Source organism: Mytilinidion resinicola (assembly GCF_010093595.1).
Source record: "Mytilinidion resinicola strain CBS 304.34 unplaced genomic scaffold BDZ99scaffold_12, whole genome shotgun sequence".
NCBI classification, from domain to species: Eukaryota; Fungi; Ascomycota; class Dothideomycetes; order Mytilinidiales; family Mytilinidiaceae; genus Mytilinidion; species Mytilinidion resinicola.
Window position 1 is genome coordinate 1220593 of NW_022985448.1, and position 19476 is coordinate 1240068.

General features: G+C 52.7%; 5 protein-coding genes across 5 annotated transcripts; 2 read left to right on the plus strand and 3 right to left on the minus strand.

The window, feature by feature from the left end:
- Window positions 1-94: 94 nt before the first annotated feature.
- Window positions 95-9312, minus strand: BDZ99DRAFT_534718 (Sec63-domain-containing protein; the record flags this gene model as incomplete). Its single annotated transcript, XM_033726542.1, has 9 exons — window positions 95-7277; window positions 7844-7910; window positions 7970-8120; window positions 8172-8230; window positions 8274-8374; window positions 8423-8558; window positions 8618-8904; window positions 8960-9201; window positions 9251-9312. The coding sequence occupies 9 exons, from the start codon at window positions 9310-9312 to the stop codon at window positions 457-459; spliced, it is 7926 nt and encodes a 2641-aa protein (XP_033575493.1). The 3' UTR covers window positions 95-456.
- A 359-nt stretch (window positions 9313-9671) lies between these two features.
- Window positions 9672-13085, plus strand: BDZ99DRAFT_534720 (F-box/WD repeat-containing protein pof1; the record flags this gene model as incomplete). Its single annotated transcript, XM_033726543.1, has 2 exons — window positions 9672-9946; window positions 10011-13085. 2 exons carry the CDS (start codon window positions 9672-9674, stop codon window positions 12637-12639), a joined length of 2904 nt encoding a protein of 967 aa, XP_033575494.1. The 3' UTR covers window positions 12640-13085.
- On the minus strand, window positions 13063-14020 carry BDZ99DRAFT_489176 (transcription elongation factor S-II; the record flags this gene model as incomplete). Its single annotated transcript, XM_033722966.1, has 2 exons — window positions 13063-13490; window positions 13558-14020. 2 exons carry the CDS (start codon window positions 14018-14020, stop codon window positions 13063-13065), a joined length of 891 nt encoding a protein of 296 aa, XP_033575495.1.
- A 404-nt stretch (window positions 14021-14424) lies between these two features.
- BDZ99DRAFT_478018 (NuA4-domain-containing protein) lies at window positions 14425-15119 on the plus strand (the record flags this gene model as incomplete). The annotated part of the gene is made up of 3 exons (XM_033722144.1): window positions 14425-14559; window positions 14618-14830; window positions 14898-15119. 3 exons carry the CDS (start codon window positions 14425-14427, stop codon window positions 15117-15119), a joined length of 570 nt encoding a protein of 189 aa, XP_033575496.1.
- A 2243-nt stretch (window positions 15120-17362) lies between these two features.
- Window positions 17363-18555, minus strand: BDZ99DRAFT_390312 (uncharacterized protein; the record flags this gene model as incomplete). The annotated part of the gene is made up of 2 exons (XM_033715680.1): window positions 17363-17484; window positions 17535-18555. 2 exons carry the CDS (start codon window positions 18553-18555, stop codon window positions 17363-17365), a joined length of 1143 nt encoding a protein of 380 aa, XP_033575497.1.
- Between the last annotated feature and the right edge of the window lie 921 nt (window positions 18556-19476).

The following is a 19476-nucleotide window of genomic DNA, read 5'->3' on the forward strand; positions in this document are numbered from 1 at the left end:
ATCCTTCCATTTGACGTAGTCAATGTCGTTTGATGTTCTGGGCATTTTGGAGGAACAAATCGTGGTCAAATTGGCTGTGATTTCTATTGTTTACATTCTGTGTTGATGCCCCAGCGTACAGCTCGGTACGATGTTCCGCCAAGCCTGGCCCGAGCGTTGCGCCGCAGCGGGTTAAGGGATAGCTTTCCGGTGCGCACGTGATCAGGCGTCACCTGATCTATAGCACGTGATTATGATCGTGCTCGTGCTCGTGCTAGGGGGACGTAACAGATTGGATATAGTTACATCTTTCCTCGTCGGACTCATGTAGAGGCAACTTATCAGCAGTAGTTTGAAGAGACAGAGATATATTGGGACTTTCTCGTCCAACTGTTACTACCATTACATCATTATAGCCCCTCCGTTCCGTCAATTGAGCATTCCTTGCCTAGCATAGAGTCGAGCCTGTACCTTCGTTCACTCTTCTTCATCCTCGTCCTCGTCCTCTTCCTCATCATCATCGTCTTCGCCTTCTGCTGCGGTTACATTGAATATTGGCGCTTGGTCCACACCACAATAGCTGTCGCTCATCAGGTAGAGCGTTAGTTCATGTTTGCCAGCAGTTGGAACCACATATTCAAGCTTCGTCCTGAAGCTCTTCCCAAAAGTGATCCTCTTGATGGCCACCAGATTCTTTGTTGACTCTTCGCCAATGACCAACCACCAGTTTTCGCTCTTGCTACCCACAAAGTAGGGCGCATAGACCTCTGTCTTTGGTTCCTCATCCTCCTCAAGTTCCCTTTCGATTGTAATGTTGAGGCATGACGGGCTGCCCGCAACAATCTCCTCCGGGCGGTCCACTTCGAAAGAAAGTTCAACGTTGGGATAGTACTCATTCGTGAATTTGGAGACATCTAACAATTGCTGCCCGTCAAATCCAAGCTTCTCGATAAGGGCTTCGTATTGCGGGTATGTTTCTGGGTCCATCGCGTCCATGAACTCAAAGACATCGTTGATGTTGAATTCCTTGGCTGCCTTGAGTGCCTGATCATCGAAGTGGGGAAGTTGCTTCAGGGCACCATCCGATTGCCACATCGCTTGAACTACCATCTGGGACATCTCCATCGCAGTTGTTGCGTTGAGATGGCCTTCCGAAGAAAGAACATCTACACAAGCGCTAAGCAGGTTGAGGACCTTACGCAATATGAGCTCTTGATCTTTTGCCAAATCGACCGGCAGTTGCATGCGGGAAAAGTGAGCCTGTAGAAGCACGAAGGCTTTGAAGTGTGGTGACTCGTAGCTTGCTTCTGCCATCTTCACTGGAAGTCGATCGTAGATTCGACTCAAAATTTTATCTTCGTGGCGACGGATTTGTATGCCTTCAAATTCCGTTGCGGAGGTGACAATTTCGAGAATTCCCTTCAACTTCGTGCGGCCTGTGAGAGATAGCAAAAATGTCTGCATCGTGATGAAGGAGATGTTATAATAGGCTGCAATCATTGCTGGATTCAAGGGCGTGATGGAGTCATCGTCCTCGTCCAGCTCGATGATCTTAGCTTCGACGAGCTCCTTTAGTGATGTCTCAACAAGGTCGGAGAGATGAGCGTTCAGCCCATCCTGAGAAGGATCCGTAAGTCCGTAATAGCTGGGATTAGCCAGTAGTCGGCGATAGAAGTACGTGTAGGTCGACCAGTCGACTGCATCCTGCATTGATTCGATAGTCTTCGAACTAATCTCCGCTACGAAGGCATCGGGCAGGTAGCCTTGCAGCTGGCTCTCAATGGGGAGTGCCTCATGGAGAAATTTTTTGTAGTACTCGCGTTTCACGGCGGGGACCATGAGCACACTTTTGGCGGTCTTGTCCTCTCCGGTTCTTCCCGCCTTCCCGAACATTTGCAAAATCTCACTAATCGGGTAGTCGATGTAACGGTGTTCGCGGCCCTCGAAAAACTGTGTGCCCATAATGATAACGAGATGGGCATTTCGATCGATCTCCCAGCAGGAATCCCTTGAGACGAGCATGACTTGAATGGCACCAACCTTGAACAGATGCTGGACTGCCTTTTTATCGAAGGAGCTTAAGGCTTCGTGGAAGTACCCAATGCCATGAGATAGAGACTCCGCGAGTGCTCGTTCATTCACCTTTGCGAGCACAGGCGCGAGCTCATCTGGCGAGGCATTGAGAAAGCGATCCTCATCATCGTCTGCCAGACAGGCAGCAAGAAGATCTAAAGCTGTCGACCGGACCTGTTTTCGACTGGGAACAAAGACCATCGCTGATTTGCCAGGAGATAGCTGGATGATCGACTGGTAAACGGGTTTGGCCATTGCAAGCATCAAAGAAGGAAAGTGGGGTATCGTGAAGGATTGAATATGAAGTTCCAGCGGGACAGCTCGGATCTGGGGGCTGAAGTTGAATATCGTATGCTTTGTCGCTCCGATCCATTCGCCAATATCGCGAGCATTTGCAAGTGAGACGCTTAGACCGACTATGCGTAGTCCGGATTCCACCTGGAAAGCCATAGCATGCATGCGGGAGACAATGGCCTCATAAGTATACCCGCCCTGGCCTCCTAGCATGTGTAGGTCATCCGCAATCAGTAGCGCCACACTCTGCACATTCTTACGACGCTTCCACTGGCGGGAGATGATATCCCACTGGATTGGTGTTGCTAGGACAAGATCTCCGCGTTCTAGTAGTCGAAGGTCGGCAGTGAGGTCCCCAGTAAGCTTTAAGATTTCCTTGCCTCCAGCAATCGTCGAGAGCCGCTCTTTCCAGTCGATCAACCGGTTATCAACACCTTCCTGAAATGGTGCGATGTAGACAATGCGCCCATCGAGGTTTTTGGTCCAATGACGCAGGATAGCAAACTCCGCGCAGACTGTCTTTCCGATGCCCGTGGAAGCGCCAACAAATACATTGTCGTCCGAAGAGTAGAGAGAGTTGAAAACTTGAGTCTGGATCTTGTTGAAACGGCCCAAGCTCTCGTATAGACCTTGATATTCTTTGACTTTCAAGGCCGAGATAGGCAGTGGCTGCAGCTCAAGAAGAGGAGTGTGCGGAGGGAACTTCTCTGGAAGGATAAGATTCTGGAAGGAGACAGGGAACTTGAATTCAGAGTGCATCCATCTGTCTGAGATGACAGTCACAAAGTAATTGGGGGGCTTTGGCTCGGTGATGGGAACTGTGAAGTCGACAAGATGGTCGTTCATTTCGGCTCGTGAATAGGTCTTGCGCAGGAGGAATTGGTCATGAAACAGAATTTCTTCCCCGTCACAGTCTTCAACTAGAATCCAGAAGCTTTCGGCTGCCCCATGCAGTGCATCGTCCCACTCGAAATTCGGAGTTATAGTCAGCTCCATGCGGAGCATAGATCGCGTTACAGGCTGTACCTGAGCGGTCACCTCAAGGCGGGGAAATTTCTCTACAAGTCCACAAACCAGCTTGCCAGCCCTAGGCATGCCTAGAAGCTCGCCCATCCGTGGCGGGTCGAGATCAAAGAAGCTGGACCAGGGAACATCAATCCGCTCAGCTTTCTGGATCACATCGGGTGGACACATTGCTGTTTGCGTGGTAAACTGTCTGAGGGCTGTCATGGTAGGCCACATCCGCTTCTCTGCCATCTTACAAAGATCTAGCGCAATCTTTGCTACTGATGCCCACCCCTTCTTCAGGCAGATCTCGAAAATGGCACGAAGGATTCGCCCGGCGGATTGAGTGACGTATACGAGATCTGCCATGAGGGCGAGTCCTTCAAGCTTCAGGCGGGAGATGTACGCTTGGAGGAGAACGTTGATCTTAGCCTGAGGTTCTTCGATGCTCTCCTTGACAGGAATTGGGACGCGGCTGAGTAGCTTCGCCAACTCTAGCTTTTCATCTTGGCGTACAGGAATGTATTTGAATTCCTCGCTGAGAGAAAACACGCGAAAAAGCTCAATGGAGGTGATCGATGGTTGGATATGCTGATTGTAGGTCGTCATAGAGTTGTGCGTAATGTAGTAGTGAGAGGCTATCCTCCCGAGTTCTGTTGTTGTCAACTTCCCAGATCTCTTATCGTATTTGACAAGGCCAGAGGCTTCCAGGACTGTGGCAGCTGAGTGTATCAAATCTACGCGTTTTTGTTCGAGCGATTTGTCGTCTTCGTAATCGGCGCCAACACTATACAGCCCAGGGGATCTAAGCATCCGAACGAAGAGGTACGTGTAACCCAACCACTCGACACCTTCATCCCTACTCCGCACGTTCCCCAACACAATTTCGGCGTTGAGGTTGTCTGCGAGTCTGCTGATGAATTGGCTTTCAATCGGAAGTTGCTGGTTGAGGAGCGAGAGGTAATACTGCAACTCCAATTGGGTTGTAATGATTATTCCTTCTCCGTAGGTGTCGAATTGAGGCCTTCCCGCGCGGCCAAGCATCTGCAGTACATCTTGCGGACTCAGCTCGACCCAACTACCCTTCTCGGGTGAATAGATCTGGGTTCCCTTGATGATGACTGTGTGCGCAGGGAGATTAACGCCCCATGCCAAGGTAGCCGTACACACAAGCACTTGCAAATGGCCGTCTGAGAAGAGGTCTTCGACTGATATGCGGTCTGCTCGCGTCATACCAGCATGATGTATGCCAAACCCGTAGGGAAGGAGATCTTTCAAGTCTGAGTTTGCAATGGTCTCGGCCTCTTCTCTTAAGATCTCCCGGCTTGATGCGTCACTTCTCATGATCTGACCGATCGTTTCCAATTCGAGAGCTTTGTCTCGAATATACTTGGCTGTTTTTGCTGTCTCCTTCCGCGAATGAACGAAAATGAGCATTTGGTTCCGCTTCTCTCCTACTTGCTCTAGCACCTTGGTGTAGCAAACATCATTCATTGCTTTCAATTGCTTGATGGCCTTTTTATCAGTGACGCCGATGAACTCTTGCTTCAGCGGGCACGGCCGGAATGTTGCGTCGAAGTGGAAAAGACCTTTGGAAGGGTCAACGCGAAGGAAGCTAGCGACATCGCGATAGTTGGGAAGAGTGGCACTGAGGCCCACTAATCGGACGTTGTCGCCTGTCTGCTCAATCCGCCGAATAGTCCTGGCAACGATACTTTCTAGGACGGGTCCTCGATCGTCATGTAGGAGATGGATTTCGTCGATGCAAATAAGCCGAACAAGGTTGGTGTAGCTGGTGTCTGTTGCCTTTCGGGTGATGACATCCCACTTCTCGGGCGTGGTGACAATTATCTGAGTCTCAGCTATTTGCTGTTTCGTGAGTTGACGGTCTCCCGTCAGCTCCGAAACGCGAATACCGTATGGCTCGAGTCGTTTGCCAAAGTTGCCGACTTGCTCGTGGACCAGGGCTTTAAGCGGAGCAATATATATGATCTTAAAATCATCGAGAGCGATCTCCCCCGTTTCCGGGTTTCGATGTTTGCCGATTTCTCGAAGCATAGCTAGCATAGCAACATTCGTTTTACCAGAGCCGGTAGGTGCACAGATGAGCATATTACCATCGTCGTTGAAGGCGGTAGGGAAACATCGAGTCTGGATTCGATTCAGCTCTTTGGAATTGCCGAATCCTTGTCTCGCCCAATCCGGTAGCTCAGACGCGGGCATGTTCTTTGGTTCGTTGGCATCCTTCTTCGCTTTCGGGGCTGGAACATGAATCTCCTCATAGCCTTTGAATGTCCGCTTCGTAGAGCCTTGTGGTAGCTTCACGTTGGGATTTGTCATAAGATGATTCCCTTGGTCGAAGATGAGATTGTCCAGGTTGACGAGGCGTTTCGGCTGCAGTCCACCAACGAGACCTCCTTCCTTGGGCGCATCGGTCATGGCCACATCTTTAGAACCATTTGACACGTCAATGTCCATCAAGTCCAGCTTGATTTTCTTCGCATTAGAGGGCGCCTCTCCGGCAGTTGCGTCCTCCCTCGTGCGAAGCTCGTTCAAAATATTTCTGTACCCCTCAGCAATCATCTCGCGCTCAACAGCAGCTCTCGCGTTTTTGTCTTCAGCAGCTCTCCGCCATTTAGTCACCCAGACGATTTTGTCCCGGTTGAGGACCATCTTGGCAACAAGCTCGGGCTGCTCGTAGTCGAACAGCTCCATCAGGTCGTTCTCAATCTCACGAAGTGGCTTCTCATCCCCGTCGTCGGAAAGACCGGAGAGAATCTGTAGTGCATCTTGGGTCTTCTCTTGTTGAGTGTGCGCGTCCTTGTAAACTTGTCCAATCTGCCTCTGTAACCAGAACGCGTCAATTTCGTGGGCTGGGATCAGCCCGTCGCCCTTCCGCTTGGTGTCGCCAGTTTGCAGTGACTCTGATTCGATGATCATCTCCTCTCCTCCCCCGATATCGTTGCCTTGTCCCTCCTCGGGTGCTCCAGTGCCGTCGTCGTCAGCAAGGTCGTCGCCATCGTCGTCAGACGATTCATCCTCGTCTCGGACTTCGAAAGTTTGACCAGCGTTTTCGTCATCCTCGTCTTCTTCGTCGAACACTACGGCAACACCCTGCTTCTCGTCGATGTCTACATCGTCAGCCCCTTCCTCAGCATGTGCCACATCCTCGTCTTCGTCCTGTGCATCATAGTCTGTGATTTTTTTGCCAAGATTTACGAGCTCGTTGAACTCCTTGGACCCCATGGAGGAGCCCAAAATGTCGTCAATCTCCTTCTTCCGGTCGAAGTCTTTCAGATTTTCGTCTTTCAGGTACTCCAGCACAGCATCAGCAGCGCTTCGAGTGACATGGTTTGGAACGTCTCCAAGACTCCTCCCAACGATGGTGTTGATCAGATCGTACGTTCCTCTCGTGGCAGGTGTCCTCGGCCGGTACTTCAAGTCCTCCACCAACAGGTCTTGCTGCGAAAGTATTCCTGCACCACGCATCTGAGCGGGTTCTCCACGCTTCCTCTTTTTCTGTTCTCTCTCCAGAACGTCCTCGCCTTCGCGGATGCTTCCTCGTTCCACGTCGGCAGGTCCTTTCGGTTTCTTTTTCTGAACAGGCGCATCCTCGCGCGCTGTCCGTGAGCCCATGTCGCGGATGTTTATGCGGCCGGCCAGTGACTCGGGGTCACCAGTGTTTTCATCTCCACGGCGGGTGACGAAGCGTCGGTCCGCCTGGAGGACCAAATTCGACATGGCCGCATATTTGAACTGCGCCAAGTTGTTTTCTTTCTTCTGGTCCGCCATGATGAAGGATTGAGGTTGAAGTACGCGGATCGATGGAGGTTGGGGACTCGAGGCCGGGTGTGAAGAAACGACGTCGTGTTCGTGCCACGCGGCTGGGCGATAGGCGAGACGTTGTATGAGCACAGGCGCGTTTGCTTCAATAGGGTATCACAAGGGGAAGCGGGTGAGAGATAGTGCAGGGCGATGTGGGAGGTGGCGAGCGTGGAGCTGCCTAGAGAGAGGTGTTTGAAGCTATAGAAGAAAATCGACACGGCCGAGCCGCATGTGCCAAGCCACCGGTTTAATCCCTGCACTATATTCCTTGGCGTCTATTTCCGTCTCCACACCTGGGCAGCAATAATGACAAGCCTCCGCCTAAAGGGAATTATTCGATTTTAAGGCCTACTAGTAACAGGTCTCTTTTGTCGCTCCAGCTTTTGATATATCTCAAAGAGTCCGGAGGCATAAGTTTGTTTGAATGAGAGAGATATCAAGGTACTGCAATTTAATGCCATCTAGTGTATTCACAAGCCTATCGAGGGGAAGAATCTGCCTAGTTCACATTTGAAAACAATACTTTCAGGAACCTCAAGCAAGGCCAGAAAATGTAATAAGCTCGGTGACGAGGCGCTATATCATAGATTGTTTGCTACAACAAGACTGCCCAGGTCTTTGTGCGTATGCACCCATACTCTATGCTTCAAAGGGCGAGGACACATACGTGGTTGCGCTCCTAGAATTCGCCGCTTTCCTGAGTAGACCACCGCTAACACATTTTGAAGTATACACTGCCCAAATATTACGCCATTCCGTGCTCTACATGCAGCTAAGCAGGCTTGAAACTTACCCAGAACCCGCTCCAGCGTAAAGCTGATACATCTCTGATCGGAGGCTTGTAGAGCGCATTTCCACTTTGACTTAGGCTTGTACCTTGAATGTTCGGCCGCTTGCTGTCTTCCGTTCCTTCTCGTCGCCTTCTGGCCTTGCTCGCCGTAACACTGCTCACAGATTAGCGTTTTTGCATATGGATATGCTCATAGTTTTCATACCTTGGAGGAAGTCCGCAGTTCGTCTCCGCATCCTCGAATGGATGTAAGCCTATGAAGTTCTGGTGAGCAACTTGTATATACAGAGTGTGCAGATTTGCAAACCTTTGATGCTTTGATGTGATAGTGGAAATAATCACGGAATGTTTGAATATGTGATATCACATCGTCCCTTCGTTGTCTAGTCAGGTGTCGAGGGAATAGGACTAAGAGATATCAGCAGCTGATCTCCAAAACGGCAGAGGCTGACAAACCAAAGGTAATATAGCCAATCTCTCCGGTTCCAGAGGCTCCGAGACCCGGTACATTTTGAAGTTCAAGTGGGGGATCGTTGCGGAAGAGGACCTGCGGCGCATTTTGAATCGCGCGCCTTCGAGCATCCACAAATTCCTAGGGGAGAAGCGTCAATTGGGGTACGTGTGGTGACAACTTGAACGCGTGTACTGTACCTGAAGGAAGACTTTCCCAAATATCCGATCCGTTTCCTCGCGGAAGACAGTGCTAAAGATGACCGTCACTCTGTCATGGCTCGCTTTGATGTATATGGCCTCTTCTTCTCGGTAGTGTATGGCACGGACCTCCCCTCCTTCTTGCACACCCTGAGGTGCTTGCTCCGAGGTGAATTTGGATGCTTGCTCTTGGAGTTCGGCGAATTCGTCAAAGGCTTGCTCGAATGGTGCTGCCATAGCATTGCGCTTGAGAAGGGAGATTCGGCGAACCAGGTCCTCTCGCGCGTCTGTTTTGTAAGGCCGAGTCAACGAGAGCAGTGGTACCATATCAGAGGCACGTACCTTGATCTGCAGGGAGGTTGTCCAAGTCCACCTGCACCGAGAAGTCATAGCCTTGCTCAGCCGGGACGATATAAGGGCCATATTCCCGCTCCAACACTGACTGAGCGCCATATTGCACTAGCTCATGGAAGCATTTGACGGAGATGGATACTAGGATCTTGGACTTGGACTCGGGCGTGGAGATGTGGAAGGTCACACCGTCGAAGTCGGAGACGACTTGGTCAATTGAGACAGGAGGTGCCCTGGTATCAGATTAGCTGCTAGAGCTGTGGATGTAGGGAATTGGCATACCCCGAAAAACGATCCTTCAACAGGGACTCTATGAGAACATTTTGATAGTCTAGGAGAAGCATGTTGAAGGACGGCAGGAAGTCTTGCCGGGCGGGGGAGGGACAGAGGAAGAGATGAGAAGTGAAAGAAGGCCGTCGAATCAAAGCAGCCACTTATGCACGGCGGTGCTGTTTGCGAGAGACCCAGGACTGCTGGTGATGGCGGGGGTGCTGTGGTGGGCCAAGTGGAATAAGCCCAGGATCTTATCTGATTAGATAAAAAAATCTCGAACTTACCCTCAACTTCATCCATAAGAAACTCTCACTTTCATTTGAGCCGCCTTCACAAAAACGAAATGGGAAACATTCTAGATTAGCCGCGGATTATCCTAATCGCCTGGCACCTTTGACCCTCACACAACGCCCGCTTTACCTTGTCCAGCATGGTTCGCTCGTACTCTAAGTATGAGCAGTCGCAAGCCTTCGCTGTCGTAAATTCGGCCTCATCCAACCTAGTCTGGACGGCGGATAGCTCTATTCCAATTGGATCTGGCCGGTCCTCCGGCGCTGGACGCGCATATGTTGGCGCGAACGAGGAAGTCCTGTGCTGGGATGTGAAGAAAGGCGAACTGCTCAGCAGATGGCGCGATACTGCCAGTACTACCCAGGTCACTGCTATTGCTCGTAGCGGAGCAGACCAGGATGTGTTCGCCGTTGGGTTTGTTGACCTCTATTCACACTTCCCATACACAACTTAACTGACGATCACTTTACCCATCTAGTTATGAAGACGGCAGCATTCGCATTTGGGATGAACGAACCGCTACTATAATCATAAGCTTCAACGGCCACAAGTCCGCCATCACCACCCTCACTTTTGATGCATCCGGTGTACGATTGGCAAGTGGTGGCAGAGATACGGATATTATACTCTGGGACTTGGTGGCTGAAGTAGGTCTATTCAAGCTACGAGGGCATAAGGCACAGATCACAGCCCTTCATTTCCTTCACACTGGGACGGACGATGTCCGCGAAAGAGATTCCATGATTCCCACAGGTTTGGAGACTGAGCAGGTCTTCCTTCTTTCCACTGGCAAAGATGCTCTCATCAAACTATGGGACGTGCACACCCAACATTGCGTGGAAACGCATGTGGCCCAGTCCAATGGTGAGTGTTGGGCCATGGGAGTGTCTCCTGACTCCAGCGGGTGCATTACCGCTGGCAATGATGGCGAGTTGAAGGTGTGGTCTATTGACCTCGAGGGTCTCCGACATTCTGCAGCTAAAATAGGAGACCTCGACGAGCTACGTTACTTGCGTGAAAGGGGCGTCCTCTACCGCCAGGGTAAAGATCGGACCCTGGGCATATCCTTTCACGCCCAAACAGACTACGTTGCTATCCATGGCTCTGAGAAAGCCGTAGAAATATGGCGCATTCGTACGGAATCTGAAATTCAAAAGAGCTTGGCTCGAAAACGAAAGAGGCGGCGTGAAAAGGCTGCTAGCAATGATACCAAGGAAAAGGAGGAAAAGGAGCATGATCAGGAGACTCATGACAAGATTGAAACAGCAGACGCTGACATTGGCGAGGTAATCGTGCCATACGTTACAGTGCGCACCGGTGGTAAGGTCAGAGCAATGACATGGATGAGCGTTCGAGACCAAAAGAAGTTGCAGCTACTAGCCTCTACGACCAACAACTCAATCGAAGTGTTCGAGGTACCCCGGAGAAGCAAAACGAAGACACCAACGAATGACGACGCGCCCGAATATAATAGGGTGTATTCGGTTGACCTGCCCGGCCACAGAACAGACATCCGGGCCCTTGCTCTTAGCTCAGACGACCGGATGTTACTCTCGGCATCTAGCGGGAGCCTCAAAGTTTGGAATGTGCGTACGCAGAGCTGTCTCCGCACACTTGAGTCTGGGTATGCGCTATGTTCTGCTTTCATACCTGGAGACAGGATAGCTATCGCTGGGACTAAGGATGGCCAGCTTGAGATATTCGATATTGCTTCGTCAGCACTAATCGAGCGCATGGATGCCCACGACGGATCGATTTGGTCTCTGCATGTACACCCTGATGGACGTTCTGTCGCTACTGGCAGCGCCGATAATACTGTCAAATTCTGGAAATTTGAGATAATACAGGAAGAGATCCCAGGGTCTAAGCGCACATCACCTCGTCTCAAGCTTGTTCATTTCCGCACGCTCAAGGTGAGCGACGATGTTCTCAGCCTGCGCTTCTCGCCTGATGGCCGCCTCCTCGCTGTCTCAACACTAGATAATACCGTCAAAGTATTCTTCACGGACTCCCTGAAACTTTTTCTCAACCTCTATGGGCATAAACTACCCGTTCTCAATATATCGATCTCATCAGACAGCAAACTTATCGCGACATGTAGCGCAGACAAGAATGTCCGTCTCTGGGGCCTTGATTTTGGAGACTGTCACAGGGCGTTCTTCGCCCATAGTGATAGCATTATGCAAGTCTCTTTCATTCCACGTCCAAGCTCCAGCGATGAGACCCACATATTTTTCAGCGCCAGCAAGGACCGACTAATCAAGACTTGGGATGGCGATAAGTTTGAGCAGGTCCAAAAGCTTCAAGGCCACCATGGCGAGATATGGGCTATGGTTGTCAGTCAGACTGGCGACTTTGTTGTCACTGCATCACACGACAAGAGCATTCGAGTGTGGTCCCGAACCGACGAGCCAATATTCCTGGAGGAAGAGCGCGAAAAGGATCTGGAAGAACTATACGAGTCAACTCTTACCACGTCGCTGGAGAACGATACAGAATTACCGGATGGTCAAGACGGAGCGGCTGCAGCATCTAAGCAAACAATATCGACGCTGACAGCTGGCGAAAAGATTGCAGAGGCGCTGGAGCTAGGGATGGCCGACCTCGAGCTGGTGCGGGATTGGGAGGTGCAAAAAGCAGCGAAACCGAGTCTTGCTCCGCCGCAGCGAGATTTTGTCTTCCTTGCGCTTGGCAACATTAGCGCAGAACGACATGTTCTTAACACGCTCTCGAAGATACCAGCAGCGCAGCTGCATGATGCGCTATTAGTACTCCCCTTCTCCGCCCTACCAGCCCTGTTCACCTTCGTCGCCATATGGGTACGTCGCCAGTGGAACACGACGTTGGTGTGCCGGGTTTTGTTCTTCATGCTGAATACGCATCAAAAGCAAATTGTCGCAAGTCGTGAACTGAAATCTATGCTGGAAGGCATGCGATCAGATCTTCGTCAAACTCTGGGAGGAATGAAAGACGTTCTCGGGTTCAACATAGCCGCCCTGCGATTTGTAGGGGACCGTGTGCAAGAAAACGGTATTTCAAGGTTGGAGGATGTTGCAGCAGAGGACTCGCAGGCAAATCGGAAAAGGGCATTCATAGATGTTGCCTGAAATCGATGTGGGAATATACCTAGAAGGTATCATGCAAAGTAGAGATAGGAGAAATGGAATGAGAAGGTGTCACTCGAAAGACTAAGACAGGAACAAAATAGCTCATGTTGAAGTTATTTTGGCTGCGGCTAGCTAAAGCATGCCCGCCCATAAAAGGGCCCTTTCGGCAAAGCAAATGGTAACAAGCCTCGTTGATTCGCTTCTCGTGCTCGGCGGATTTGAGAATTCAGGGCAGAACAGTTGTGAAGAAATCTCCACCACAGTACAGCTAGCATAGAAGCAGTGCAGTGGACATGAGAGAATCCCACCCCGCCCAACTCCCTCCTCTCCATAACGCCAATACCGTCGCTAAATCAATGTGAAATTGGCGAAGACACCGAAGAAGGGTCTTATGGAATCCTGGCTCGCCCGTCCGACTGGATTTCAAGAAAACTTCCATCTATTTCCGCAGTTGGTGCATTCGCAGAACGTTGTCATCGGTTCATCGGCACTTCTCGTCTGCGCCTGACTGTAGGCGACTTTCTTCTGCTTGCACTTCCCGCACGTGAATGTGGCGCTGATGCTCTTTTCCACCTGTGCAACCATTGCCTCCCTCATATTCTCCTTCTCAAGGCGTGCGTCTTCCGCTCGGCGCTCAGCTGACTTGAGCTCCTCGTGTGTCATGACAACAAAGCGTTTCGCCGTAATCTCGCCAGAGAGAATGCGCTTCCGTAGCTGCGGGTTGGACTTGTTCTTGAGATTCTGGTACAAAGAGCGAAGCTTGGTCTTGTACTGTTCGCTTGTTTCAGATTGATATACGTTGTATGCAGCCACTTCCACATCTCGGGCCATGCGCAGTACGTCTTCCGGAACTATCATAGATTAGCATTATTAGCGGATTGGGCTGGACCTAACATGATGGGGCGTATTGCAACTTACGGTCTTCTGACATATGTGCAAGGCCATCGTACATGAGCCTCACGCAGTTGTCTCGAGTGTCATTCCCTGTGACCTTCCAGTCCACCTTGTCGGTCTTATGGCTTCTGTTCTCAGGAGCGACATTGTGCTTCTTGATCTTTGGAGGGGTCGAAGACTGTACAGCAGGGGCGGGGGACGCAATCCCGTTGGCGGCCTTCGGCGTGGCCGAACCTGAGGCGGCCTTCCTGACATCAGTTTTCCACTTGCCTACCAGTTCGTTCGCTTGTTTCGCCACTGTGGGGTCCTTGTGTTGGCGCAGCTTGTTCACGGTCACTCCTATGCGCGTCGAGCGGAGCAGGTCCTCGGTGGCGCGTACACCTTCGCGAAGGCCTTTCAGGAGATCCAGGAGAGTAGAGGACGGGTCGCCAGCAGCATAGGACTTTGTGATAGCCTTGCCGCGCAGTTCGACTTCTTTCGCATCCATGGCGGCGCTGTACGGTAGCAGGCGGGGTGACTGACGGGAAGGCTCGACTGTGGCGGCGCAGACACTGTGAGGCGGTGACTGGCGGCGACTGGGCGTGGCCGATGTAGCAGCGACAAGGAGGGCGAGCGGAGGAGCCGGATCTGGCGGTGGTGGAGGATACAGGGGGAGTGAAGTAGAGGCAATGGGCAGATACCTTATGAGGTTGAAAGAACGCAGCGATCTGTCACTGTTTTCGAGCCGAAGAAAAGCCGGCCGCACGTGCCCACCAAACATCGACCCGTGGATCGTGCCCACGGTGCCTTCGAGACACTACCCCCAGAAACTTGTCGCGTACACTCATTTTCAACGAGCCCACGAACTTGCCGCCTGCCTCCTCTACACCTGTCCTGTGTGCTCCGCTGACAATGGCTGAAAACGCCCCGCCTCCCGGCAGCGGCGGACAACGCCATGACGCCTCTGCTGGAATGCCCTACTACGAGAAGCTTCGCCGCGACCTCCGCGAAACGCTGCAGAAGAAGCGCCAGCTAGACAATTCGCTGGTTAGCCAGCCCCAAGCTGCATTGGAGAGGGATGTTAGACATTTGCTGACCTCTCCAGGCCACGCTCGAGGAGAGCATCTATAAAGCCGAGACATCCTACTTGGAAGAGACCAGCGCGGGCAACATCATCAAGGGCTTTGACAACTATATCAAGGGGTCCACAGGTATCACCACAGCCGGCGGCGCTGGACCGGGAACTTCAACCCGTCGAAAGGCCATGATCACCGAGGCAGACCGGATATTCAGTAGAAGCTCTGCCAGTTTTATGCGAGTATGTAGCGGACTGTGACCTGCTCATACCATCTTCCGAAGCTCTGCTGACTAGAGACGCCTAACAGGATTCCCCTACTCCGAACTCGGCACAAACGACTCCCTCACACGCCCCTACGCCGACCTCGTCATTTCCAAGCGGCCGAGAAAGCAGTCATCCAACGCCTAATGGCAGTACCAGCAGCAAGGCTGTCGCCAGCAAAAAGAAAAAGGCACCAGAAAAGGATGACGATGAAACAGACGGAAAGCCGCCTCTTAAGCGGGGAAAGATTACCTATGGTCGTGACTGACAGTGTATTCTCGATTTGCTGTGGGAAATACATCGAATATCAAAGGCCAAGCATTAGCTAACTGCGCATGCAACTAAGAGCTGGGCCGAGCTATGATGCTCGCCAGAGTTGTCTGCGTCAGCTAAGTTGTCAGGTAAGGCTCGTTTGGGGCCTTTGGGGGAAGACTATACTGGCAAATCTTATCTAATCAATAATACGTCGGAGGCTCCCGAGTAGGTCTGGACCACAGATCATCGGCCATGCATTTCCGAATCACCTGTCAGGCAGGAAAGCTACGTAGTCGAGTCTTGAGAAGCAACACCCATGGGACTGGTCCCAGGAGAGCGATATGTGCTGGTCCGAGGCCATCCTTTATGTACATATCTCGGCCATGGGGGTACTTTATCTCTGAACCATGCTCGACAGACGAGTCCTCAGAAGTCCTACACACTTCCACGTCCGCCACATATCAGCGTCGTGCTATCCGTGGCCGCATTCAGGTCCACAAGACTTGTCGGTAAATCGAGAAAGTCGTTCGAGGTCTTGACATCCCTACAGATGAAACGGCGCGGATAGGTGGAAAGAAATCAGATACGCCCCATCCATAGAGGTCGTTCTGGCTCTCATGGAGATGGACTCTGCGCAATACGATACAGTACTATGTTCTAGCTCCTTGACTTATTGCTGTGATACACCGCTTAATGACGACTCGGAGATCTATAGTTTCGGCCACGTTGACCGAGAGGAGACCATGTTGCTTCATGGCCAGCTTGACCGCGCGACATGGGAGCTAGGGATTTGCGTGGTTCATACTTTTCGAAAGGATGGCGGACCGGACATGGCTGCCCAGTGTGAGCCATGGTCGGCGTCGCGTGGCCCATCAGACAGGCCAGTTTGATGGTATGAACCTTGTGCGGGCTGGAGAGGTTAGCACGACGGTTGACCCGTTGAAAAGGGGAGAAAGGGCAACGCTGTCGACTCGCTGGGCTCCTGTGTGAGCAGAATCATCAGAATCATCTGATCGTACGTTAGTCATAGGTCCTCGAGCTCGAAAGGCGCCGGCTGGCTGCCTCGTTCCCCGTGAAGTCGCTCCTAGCGCTCGCAAGAAGCGCAAGAATGCGTGGACCGCTTCTGGGAGACTCGTCGTCGGACGCCGAAATGCCTTTGGAGGCTCACGCGGCGACGGTCCGACTACACACGAGACCACCCGGACTCCGGTGCTTCAACTTGCGCCCCGTCGTGTTTGGGCCCGCGCCCCCCATTCCACAGCCGTTCAGAAAGCCGAGCGCGCGCACCAACCAGGCTTGAGTTTCGTCGCAGGGTTACACTGGGTCCGCACTGTCTTCGCTGCAACCAACCAATCGCGCTCGGGCAGTGCTTGGCAAATTCTCGCGATCGTCAGGGTCCCGCTAGCAGGCGCGGATGACGTCGGCGGCTTTCCAGGGCTTGGGCGCTCAATGCTTGTCGGCACCGTCGCCCAGCAATTCACCAGACAGAGGCCTCCACGCCCGCAGATGACGACGCTGACGGAGGTGGAGCATGCCTGATGACATTGTCGCAATCTGTCCGCTGCACACTGCACCACTCACACACACTGTGATACCGCCTACGTCTTCAGTACTGTGGGGGAACAATTCGTCTATTGCGACTACGCTACTAACGAATGTTGACTATGCCACCGTGGCAGTCTTGCTGAGGGTCTCAGCGAACCCCTGCAAACAAGGATATTATACAGTACAAGCTGTGCGCGTCTCTTGGTATTGCCGAGTCAGGCGCAACGAGAGTCTAAAACATTAAAGGGTATAGCGAATGACATGCAGAATCCAATACAGAATCCCATCGCGAACAACGAGGTAAACGCATCCCGTACGGTATAGTGGTACACTGGCAGAAACACCAAGACTCTTAAAAAAAAAAGCAAACCATATCCGACTCCGGTGCCAACATAACTCCTGCGCCTCTGGAAATGAGGCAAGAGTCCCAGCACCATGTTGGTATAAATGCAGGGGTAGCGATGGTCGGAAAATCAGTCCAGGCTCTCCCAAGAGCCTTTTCTTTTGTTCCAACCCCATCTAGCTTGCCAACAACTGGTGCAAGATGGAAAAACGCGGCAGAGGATATCTCAAACGCATGGATCAACTGGAAGACATTGCGAAAACAACCTGACATGCCGCGCAGTTGCGAAGTCCGAGGCGTCGTGAACCCTGCCCCGTATGGACAAGGAAAATCAATGAAACAATCGAAAGGAGTCGGGCGTGCATCACTCACATCTCCTCTGGCGAGGGATGGTCATGGTCGCGTTCGCCCTTGTGGACTTTTCGGTGTCTCCTTAGATTCGAGACAACGGAAAAGTGGCGCCCACAGCCCTCGACTTCGCATGCGAATGCTGTAGCGGGTCAGCAAAATGATTTATGCGTAGATGGACATTTGACTTACGTTTTTCGCCAGTGTGGCTGTACATGTGGGTTTGTAATGAACTCGGGCGGGTGAATCGCTTGTCGCAGATCTTGCACTTGTGCTTCTTCTGCGAGCTCGAAGAAACCTTAGAGCTGAACTGTCCCATCATTGATTGGGGCGCGGGCGGTAAGTTCGTGCCGATCAGTGCTGAAGGCCGCGGGAGTGTCCGAGAAGTCATTGGCTCTACTGATTCGGAGGCCGAACTGTAGTCGGTGACGGACGACTCGGCGACGGATCCGTTGTAGTAAGATGGATAAGTGCTAGCAGACGAAATGGACGAGTGGGCAGAGTGCGTAGACGGGAATCCATACGAGTCAGACGAGCTTCTGCTACCACCTTGGTTGCCGTAGATGTTGCGCGGGGTTATGTCTTGGCTCATGGCGACCATTCCCCGGCTGGCATCCAGGGCATCGCTGAAGCTGTTACGCTGTGCTTGCTGGGAATTGATTCTGTTAAAGTCAACTAAAGAGCTTTGGCGCTGGCGCTGAGACTCGACTGGGTTCTCGAGGAGGTCGGCAGAGGATACTGACGGATGAGAGGAGCGCCGCGCGGGATCCTGCTGGTACGCATACGGGCTTCTGGAGTTGTTGGAATAGTCCATGGGATATTGCGGTGCTGATGTGGGAGCATACGACGCAGCATTGGGCGAGGCTGACGAGTATCCACTGGGGTACGTCCTCGCGGGGTTGAGAAGATCTTGCGATGCGTCAAGTAAGTTTTGTGATCGGAAAGTGCCATCTGAGAGACTAATACCTGATCCTAGGGACGGCGCCGTGACGGGGAGGTTGTGGAACGGTAGCGACAGGCTAGTAGGCCTCTGAACATGCTGCTGACTGGCGCCCTCGAACTTCTCGAGTCCTGACGCTGGATACATCTGCGACGAGGGCGCCGCGGGGCCTGATACCCACGGGTTCGTGAAGTGCGGTGCGGGATAGCGAAGATGGTCGTAGCCCATGGTGTTGAGCTGGGACTGCTGTCGGTTGTCGACGGCCATGGCCATGGTGGAAGGATCAGAGGATCGTGAAGAAGACTGGGTCGGGATTGATGCTGAAACACGACAGTTGGAGGTGTGAGAAACGTGGGGACAGACGATCACTGGCACGCAGACGACGTGGGATCTGCGGGTCTTTAAACTGCTCGACGGCGGTGCTGGGAACTCCCGTCTGGCGGCCTTCCGTAGCGGGAAACGATGGGCACGTCCGGTTGCCGATCGCTGGATGAATCCGAGCACGACGAGCCGTGGCAATGGATGAGCTGAGATTAGGTTTGGTCGGCGGATGACGAAGTGCTCGCAGCAGCAGCCAGGCGAGCGTTTCAGCGGACTCGGTGCTGGCGAGTGGAGTGTGGAGAAGCGCACACCGCGGGCGATGAGCGGCGATGCAGGGAGGGACGGCTGTCAGAGTGTGAAGCCGCGTGCTGCGGGCGGCGAAGAGCGCAGAGATGGGACGGCGTGATCAATGGAGCGAGGATGGGCGGGCGGTGTGTGTGTGTGTGTGGAGAGGGCGACGGCTAGGAATTGATGGGGCCTGGTGGGAGAGGGTTCGATCGGCAGACTCGGGGGGCTGCGAGAAGATAAATTCGGGAGCCGTCTGACGATGGAGGAGCACTTTTGCCCCGGCCGCCTACGTCGTCGCTGGCATCATAGGCTGAGCCAAGCGAACACTGGGAGTAGGATGGCTTTGAGCCACGGGGCCACCACGGCGCTAAGCATGCACGCTGAGGCCCGCTGGCTGCAGGGAGAGCGGCAGGGGAGCAGGGAGCGACATGGGATTTCGGCATGGCACGCTCAGAGGCGCCGCAGCGACCGGGATTAAGGCTGACACTGGCGTGTGGGGAGGGCAAGCATCTGCACCGAGTTTTGACGGCGCTCTGAGCGGCGTTGGAGGTGGAGTTGGGGCAGCACAGAGGGCCCAACGCTGCA